This window comes from Pinus tabuliformis, chromosome 1_2 (assembly GCF_031772625.1).
Source record: "Pinus tabuliformis cultivar Carrire ecotype Pingquan chromosome 1_2, CPIR1, whole genome shotgun sequence".
NCBI classification, from domain to species: Eukaryota; Viridiplantae; Streptophyta; class Pinopsida; order Pinales; family Pinaceae; genus Pinus; species Pinus tabuliformis.
Window position 1 is genome coordinate 1,267,050,392 of NC_142298.1, and position 9,785 is coordinate 1,267,060,176.

Sequence of the window (9,785 nt, forward strand, 5' to 3'; positions counted from 1 at the left end):
CAGGAATTGATTTTGGTGATAATTTTTCTCCTGTTGCAAAGGTAACTTCTATTATATTGCTTTTATCTGTTGTTGTTGCTTTTTATTTTGAGGTAGAACAGATGGATGTGAAGACAACATTTCTTCACGGGGATCTAGAAGAGGAGATCTACATGAAGGAACTTGAAGGCTTTGCGGTGAAGGGTAAGAAAGAACCGGTATGAAGTTAAAGAAGTCTCTGTATGGGTTAAAACAGTCACCAAGGATGTGGTATCAGAAATTTGATACATTTATACAGGGACTTGGCTTCACCAGAAGCAAAGAAGATCACTGTGTGTATTTTAAATTAATTGGTGACCGTGTTGTTTATCTGGTCTTGTATGTGGATGATATGATGTTGGTTGTAAATGACAATGAAAATATCCAGGATTTGAAGACCCAATTGTCCTCCAAATTCTACATGAGAGATCTTGGTGCAACAAACTATATTTTGGGCATGGAAATTGAAAGAGATTGGGCAAAGAGGAAGCTCTGGTTAAACCAGAGGAAGTATGTTGAGACAATATTGTAGAGGTTTAATGTGCAAGATAATAAACCGGTGAAGGTTCTTATTCCTGTAGGTGTAAAGTTATCTGCTGAACAGTGTCCCAAGACATAAGAAGAGGAAGAGGATATCATGTGTTCCATATGCAAGTGCAGTCGGTAGCCTAATGTATGCAATGGTCTGTACTAGACCAGACATTGCACATGCCATGGGAGTATTGAGCAGGTTTATGTCAAAACCAGGAAAGCAACATTAGACAACAATGAAGCGGGTTTTCAGGTATTTGCATGGCACTAGTGATTATAGTTTGTGCTACCAAAGAAGACAAGGATTAGACAGAGTGTTTGATATTTGTGGCTTTGTTGATACAGACTGGGCTAGAGATCTAGATCAAAGAATATCTACAAGTGGGTATGTGTTTAACCTATTTGGAGGTGTAGTCAGTTGGATGAGTAAGAAACAATATGTAGTGGAACTATCAACTATAGAGACAGAATACATGGTAGCCACTCATGCAAACAAGGAAGTAGTTTGGTTGCAGAGATTGTGTTCAAGTATGGGGTTAGTACAGGGAGCTATAAGGATAGACTATGATAACCAGAGTGCAATTTTCTTAGCAAAGAACCCTCCTTATCATTCAAAGACAAAGTACATTGATGTTCAGTATCACTTTGTGAGGGATATGATAGAAGACAAAAAGGTGTTGCTAGTAAAGGTGGATACTTTGAAGAATACTGCAGATGCATTAACTAAATTTGTGAGCTTTGATAAGTTCTCCTAGTGTAGAGAAGCAATGGGCATTTTAGGACTGGAAAAATGACTAAACTCTCTTGTGGCTCCCTGTGGAAAGAAAACAACAAGTGGGAGAATGTTGGGTTGTGTTATATTATTTCCACGACTAACCTACGTAATGAACCCCACCCCCCTTCGTTGCACCGATTGCGCAGTAGGGGAGCGGCAACCCCCCTTGTTTGGGGCGTTTGAAGGGGGCAGGTAGCCCCCCTTTACAGGGTTTGGGGCAGCGCCCTGGGAAAAAAAAAAAATTGGACCCTATATTAGGTTGGGTGAACCTACCTATGGTTTTCGGTCCATGGTTTTGGACGTGATGGTTTTCTGTCCATGGTTTTGGACACAATTGTTTTCGGTCCGTGGTATTAGATGCTTCGGCATGTATAAATATTTATTGTAACATTGAAAGGAACATAATGAAAAATCAAGATGGTAGTCCCAGTTTTGGGATCCAGGGGAAAATCGTTGTGTATATGTGTTTTATGTGTTATGTGTTATACATGGGTTAAAACCTACAATTTTTAAAGTAAGTATTTATTTTCAAAATTTATTTTTAATTTAAAGCTATCTATTACAATGTGATAAGTCTCCTCATACTAAGTTATAGAGTGCACATTAGTTGCAGAAATAATATTAAATTCCTCTAATTGAGTTTTGTCTAGGAGCTAAAATCCATTTTAAACCATGATATAATGGTCAAATTCCTTAAGATCTAATTTAGTGTTTTATTTTTTTCCTAGTTCATGTCATAAATTAATTCCTTCGTATTACATCATAAAAAAAAATACATCTTAAAATTTCTTATTCTTCTCAATTTTTAATGGCTTTTGATTACAAAATTATCTTAAAAAACATCGCGTTACTTTTTATGCAATAATTTTTGAATATAAATTGAAAATAAAATTCATTAATAATAATAAACTAAAATCATTAAAAATAATAAAATAATATATTATTATTGAGGAAGAGATAGCATGAATATGTGGAAAACCCTCTCACATTTAAAAGAGGGATTACTACAAGTAGAAAAAAATAAAGTTTAGATTCACCTTCCTTTCTTTCTTTGAACTCAAGGAATATGGGAGTACTTTCCCACTTTTTTCTGGATGGTAAACCAGGTAAACCTTGGCCCAACAATAACGAGCTATAAAATTATCAAGGAACTTCATGTCTCTAAACTATTTAAAAGGTTTAGTTTTACCTTATCTTAAAATGTAACGAAATTAAATTAATTATTTTTAGAATTTATGTATATTAAAAGAAACAATTTCAAAAATATATTAATTAATTAATGAAGATACCTTTTTCTATGTAGCCACAACAACACATTTTTAAATGGGTGGTTATATCAGTGGACCTTGATGGTAAAAAAATATGGGTCCTATCTTTATGCAAGAGATGCAATGTCTAGCAAAATATATAAAAATAAAAATAAATATTCATGTCTCTAAACTATTTAAAAGGTTTAGTTTTACCTTATCTTAAAATGTAACGAAATTAAATTAATTATTTTTAGAATTTATGTATATTAAAAGAAACAATTTCAAAAATATATTAATTAATTAATGAAGATACCTTTTTCTATGTATCCACAACAACACATTTTTTAATGGGTGGTTATATAAGTGCACCTTGATGGTAAAAAAATATGGGTCCCATCTTTATGCAACCACAACAACACATTTTTTAATGGGTGGTTATATAAGTGGGCCTTGATGGTAAAAAAATATGGGTCCTATATCTTTAAGCAAGAGATGTAATGTCTATCAAAATATATAAAAATAAAAATAAATATTTTTTTTAATATAATGTAAACATTTTAAAAATAAAATAAAAATATTTCTATATTAAAATAAAAATTTTACGTTATTATTTTTAAATTAATTTTTGTTGAGTTAGTAAAGTAAATTTGACTTGGTGAAGTTAAAGTAAATTTGACTTGGTGAAGTTATTGGTGGGTTTTATGCTCCATGTTTATAGAAACCCACAGTATTACTCATAGTATTCATGTGGAATAGAACTTATTTAAAAGGAGAATTAAATCAGTCTAGATCCATCTTAACTCTGTATCTGTTAAGTGCAGAGAGATAGCAGACTACAACTTAAAACAGTGAGAAGAAATATCTCAAAAGTTTAAAAAAAAAGCGATTATCTTGTAAAAGATAATTTTGGGTGAAAAATAAGTATTGTAGTAATGGAACCAGAAATCTGGCAAAGGCTCAACGAAGAGTTGGTGTATATGATTTTAGCAAGGCTACCCATGAGAGTTCTCGGCAAAATGAGGGCTGTTTGTAAAAAATGGAATTATCTGTTGTCTTCCCGTGATGCTCTCCAAGTAAATGTTCCAAATTGGTCATTGCATTCCACCGTGGGGTTTCTGATTCAGATCCATTGGGACGTGAAAAACGACGTTGAATATTGGGTTGCAGAAGGACGCGGTTCGGAGATCTACAAACTTCCTTTGCCCCATCACATCGTTGTGGGTACTTGTAAAAGCATCATGTGTATTCGTAGAAAAGGGGATAGTTCCGCCTTCTCCATAGGCATTCCTGGTAGCAGCAAATGGAGACATTTGCCGCCGCCTCCTGTATCAGCTTATTTTTCCAGCGGATTAGCCTTCGATTCTTCCGCAGGGCGTTGCACTCTTCTGCTAGGTCGTGATTATTCTGTTAGGGGACAACCAAACACCAGAGAAATTGAGATGTGTATTTATGATTCAGAGTCGAGTGCGTGGACTCAAGTTTCCATGACGGTCCCCAATAATATTGACCCTATCGGAAAGGGTCTTTATTGTACAGGCAAGTTTTACTGGAGGTGTTTCTCTACCAATTCCAATTCCAGGAATTTCCTGGCAGCATTCAATATTGCTAACGGAGTTTGGACAACAATCCCGTTGCCGCAGGGATGTGGAATAATTAGCAGTGAAAGTTTATGTGAATACTATGGTCAAGTGATGGTATTGGAGCAGAAGGGGTTTGGCTCTGTTCGCATGTGGAAGTTGAATGAAGCACAAGTATGGTGTGTTCTACAAACATACCATTTGGAAATACCCAGGTGTAGTGCACCATTCTCTCGTGTAACAGTCAACAGCAGCGGGTTGATCTTGGTAATGGATGGGGATTGGGAAATGAATATATGGATATATAACTGGAAGGGGAAATTGATAAGCGGGGGAATCAAATTGCCAGGGCTTCGCACCTCTCAACGACCGTGTTCTATAGAAAAGCCATCTTTCGAATCTAACAACTTATGGTGGTGTTAATCATGATCCGTGTAATGATGATCCATTCCATTATTGAGGAATGTTTAGACGGTTATTTTTTATTTCTGGTTGTAGGTTTCTTATTAGTACAGATTTAATAGAAGCTGTTGTTAGCTTCAAGAGTTAGTTCAATTCGTCAAATCAAGTGCCTCGTCAGCCTAGGGGTGTTGATGCCTTAAATATATTTTCGTAAATATTCCTCTTTACTACTGCAAAATTATGGGTTATTAAAAATGGCATATCAGAAATGAATATATTTTCGTAAATATTCCTCTTTACTACTGCAAAATTATGGGTTATTAAAAATGGCATATCAGAAATGAATGAATGGTACTTGTTTTTTCTTTATTTTTATTTGAAAATTATATATTATAGAACTATGAAGCAGATAAAATATATTGTAAAATATAAACACAATAAATACATAAAACAAAAGAGATATAGATATATGTGGTTCACAAATAAACAACTAGTCCTTCATTATTATCTAGCAAACTGAAGAGATACAACCATCTGTTGTAATTTCTTCTTTTCTCGCTCAATCTCCTCCCTTTTTCTTCCTCAAAATACAGATCTACATAGAAGCAATGAAATTCCCTCATATATAATGAGGTGTTGTCTTCTAAATTAAACATAACTTCTACAGTCAGATCTCCACTTAATGAACGGCTCAAACTGACTACAAAATTAACTATGAAATTAGAACATTTACAAGGCAATTTTACATCTATTTTTAGCTTCGGGGATGCTGCCTGATACCTCACCAAAGAGACTAGTTAAAGTATATTGAATTTGTTTCCTCATTGTTAAAATTAGTATAGAATTTTTAAAATAGATTTATCTTTCCATTTTCGTAAAATCTTCTTTTTTTTAGTTTATATCAGATTTATCTTTAAAAACATTTTATATATTACTCAACTATATTTTTAATTAATCCAACTATCTTTCCATGGTTTCCCTCTTCTTTGCAATTCATGTTCAATGAGGATTTTAATTAAGCCAAAATGATACACGCTTTTGTCTTCATTCCCCTTCTGCTTCTGTTTTAAGAGATGTGTTGTAAACATTCTAAAGATTGCTAAACAAACTTAAAAATAAAAAGTAAGCATACTTTTTAATTATTATTAAAATACTAGTAAAAATGTTCATATTTTCGTATATATAAAACCACAACCCAAGAAACTACCCTTTCAAGTTTATAAAATCAATGTTTTTTAATAGAAATTTGAAAATAACATATAACAAAATGTTAAAATTATTTTTTGAAAATTTTTAAAATATATTTTATATTTTTTATAATAAAGTATTTAATTATTATTATAATAACGTATTTTATATTATTCAAAATATAATATATAAAATTATTTGTTTAGAAATTCTACTTCTATTTTTATATATATTTTTAAAGAGTTTTAGCATTTCGTTTAACTTTACATAAAGTTATTTATATTTTGTGAGTGATTAACCATAGTATTTACCAATATTTACTATCAGTTGACTTATTTGCAAATTTAGTATTTACTTTTTATAACATTATTTATATTTTCTAAACCCATTAAATAGGTTCACTATGGCTTTTACCAAAATGTATTGTGAGTTAGCTTTGTTACAAATTTAGCATTTACTTTTTATAATTAACAAGTATGAAACTCAAATCATTTAATTGATATTTTTATATTATCTTTTTTTATCTTTTTTCATTTGAGTACTTTATTGCTTTTGCCATATAATGAGACACATTAACATGCTTTTACCCAACTCCAAATGGGATTTTTCGAGGAGCCATTAGAAAGAAATAAAAGAATTAAAACAAAGGGTTAGCTTATCAATGTCCTCCCTTGATGGCCCCAATTGGCCATGTCCAACATTAATAAAATCACTCGTTCAAGGCCCCAATTAGACATTTTTCTATTTTTTGTGGTGATTTTGACTAGTTATGTGCCTAGTTAAATCAACCAAAATCTAACCTAGATTAAATTCCCAAACTAATCTAAAACTATTTTACATGCATAAATTTTCCTTAAATCTAGATTTTACATGTTGTTGTATGATATACTTTGTTGATATTAATAGGAAAAGGAAAACTCTTTCCTACTCAAACTTGCCTACAGTTGAAACTTCTTGAAGGAAGACAATTTGTTAAATTTGTTGAAATAAGCGATTAACTAGGCCACAGGGATGCTTTCTCTTGCGAAATGAGCATTTCAAATATGCATTCCTAAATTCAGATGCAATCTAATCTTAATATGTAAATATCAAAAGCAAATCTAATATATCTTGATCGAGAGAAGGACACGTCCTAGTCTCAATCAAGAGTAAGGCATAAACTCTAGATTTGAATCCAAGTCAATAATAATCCTATTGATTAATGAAATAGTTCATATGAAAGTGACAAGCCCATTCTTAGATTCAATATTAAAATTGATTCACTGTTAAATGCATTGTTACAAATTTGAAATCATATGGTTGATATAAAAACGATTAAGAGAAAATAGAAAAACATGCATTCAGGTTATCAATGAAAACATGTAAATATACATAAACCCATAACTCAACTATGTTTCAATCAAAACCTACCATGAAAAATAAATAGTTTAAATAAACATACAATTGCATGGTATCAAACAACAATTCGTGTATGATATACTTTGTTGATATTAACAGGAAAAAAAATATACTTGCCTACTTGTAGAAACTTGAAGGAAATTTGTTAAATTAGATGAAATAAGGGCTTAGCTAGGCCAAAAGGATTCTTGCTCTTGCGACAAGAGACTTTCGAATGCATATTACTAAATGTAGACGCAATCTTATATACATATGCAAACAACAAAAAAATCTAACCTATCTTAATTGAGAGAAGGAAAACTCCTAATCTCAATCAAGAGTAAGGAATAAAAGTTAAATTTGAATAGAAGTGTATAAAAAGACTATAAATTAATGAAATAGTTCATGAAATCTACATGTAATACATCCATTCTTAGATTCAATATTAAAATTGTTTCGATGTTAAATGCATTGTTACAACTTTTAAATGGTTTAGTTGATTTAAAAATTATTAAGAGCATATAGAAAACCATGCATTAGATTTATCAATGAAAACATGTAAATATACATAAACCCATTACTCAACTCTGTTCCAATTGAAACCTACGATGAGAAGAAATAGTTTTTTCATTACTTTAAATAAATATAGAGTTGCATGGTATTAACAATAGTGAAAAACCATGAACTATATATTCATAAGGAACAATGATTGAAAATAAAATTGAAAATGAATTTATTAAGCAATTAATTGGTTACTAAACTAATACAAAAATGCACCAATAGGAATGATTAACAAATCCTAGCCATTGAATTCTCCTTTCAGATTTGTCCCTTACAATAGTGCAAATAATTCGTCCTTTTGAACAATTCCCCTTTCTAATTTTACAGAAAAGAAACCCCCTTACAATTTTTATGCAACCAGATCACAAAATAGAAGAAAAGATAGATGAACGTCTTCAAAACCAGCCTCTTCGAGGGGGCAACCTCCTTTACATTACACAAATTCTTGGATGATACAAATGACAAGACCTTCTTTCTGTATATAGGAGTCTAAGGGGTCATAATATAATCAGAGCCGACAATACAATAATAATGTAAGGGCACAATAATAGCAATAGTGGGCTCCTATGGGGCACAATAATAACAATATCGGGACTACATGGGCACAAAAATATACTAAGGGGTTCCACTAATAACAATAAGGGGTTACACTAGTAGTATAGGAACCTAACATGCCCCTCTCCTTCAAAAAGTGTTCTCCTCAATGCTTGAGTAGTTCATGATGCTTTTGTATAAAATTGTTGTCCTCCCATGTGGAATCTTCAGCGAGTAATTTCTTCCACTTGATGAGATACTCTGAAATTGATTGATTTCATAGCTTTCAGGTTCTTGTTTCTGTGACTACTCCAGGTTCCAATATGGTTTTTCCTTCCTCTTCAAGTTCTGGAAATATTGTTTGAACTGGGATCTTCTCATTATGTAAGGTCGTCATTTCTTAATTGCATGTAGTCTTTCCAACATTCCCTTCTCATAAATATCTTTTTGTAAATAATTCCTTTGATTGGACAAATTTTGAAAGTAATGGGTCTTTCTTCTTGCATTAAAACATCACCAATTCCATTTCCTGATGCATCATATTCCACAATAAATGTTTTTTGAAGTCTGGCATAACTAAGACCGGTGCTTGGCACATTGCCTCTTTAAGATGTTCAAAGGCCTTCATTGCTTCTGGAGACTATGAAAATGCATATTTCTTCAATAATGTTGATTTCGGAATGTCTTAAGTCTTCATTCTTATTTGATGATATCCTGACATTCTTATTTGATGATATCCTGAACGAAGATCCAACTTAGTGAAGTAAATTAATCCATGCAGTTCATCCAATAATTCATTAATGACAAGAATGGGAAAATTATCTTTAATAGTGAGTTTGTTGAGCTCTGTAAAATCCAGACACATGTGCCATGACCCATAATTCTTGTGCATCAATACTACTAGAGAAAAGAAAGCACTTTGACTAGGTTGACTTATACTAGCCTCTTGCATTTCTACAACCATATGTTCAATTTCACTCTTTTGGGCATAGTGACATCTGTAAGGCCTGACGTTTGGAGGAACACTTGATGGAATCAAATGAATAGAATGATCATGAATAGGTTGGAGGCCTTTGGGAGTCTCAAATAACTTGGAATAATTGTCCAAGACTTTTTGGAGACCTGAAGAAATAGATGATTTCGATGTGGGAAGCTCTAGTGAACATAATTATGCAATTATGCCTCGTTTTTATTTCTTTAGAATCTTTGTCATTCTGTTAGAGCTGATTATCTTTCCTGGTTTCCCTGTGATACCCCTTAATTATGATTCCTTTTCTTCCAAAGGAAATTTCATTAAAAGTTACCCCTTAATTCAGCTTCCTTTCCTTCCGAAGAAAATTTCATTAAAAGTTCTTGAAAATTAAAATCTATTGTACCCAAGGATTGTATCCATTGAACTCATGGTACAACATCAGAACCACCCATCTGAATGGAAAGCATTGGGCTATTAAATACATATTCTCCCATGGATAGCTTGATATTATAGCACTTTCTATAACAATTTATGGTTCGTCCACTTGCAACCATCACTTGAAACTTTTGTGTTGGATGTAGGAAGAAATTCAATTCCTT

At 32.2% G+C, this 9,785-nt stretch overlaps 1 protein-coding gene across 1 annotated transcript; it reads left to right on the top strand.

Annotated features, from left to right (window-relative positions):
- The first annotated feature begins 3,506 nt into the window (after positions 1-3,506).
- On the top strand, positions 3,507-4,574 carry LOC149210833 (F-box protein At5g49610-like). Its single transcript, XM_089399116.1, has one exon. The coding sequence runs from the start codon at positions 3,507-3,509 to the stop codon at positions 4,572-4,574; it is 1,068 nt and encodes a 355-aa protein (XP_089255242.1).
- The last annotated feature ends 5,211 nt before the right edge of the window (positions 4,575-9,785 follow it).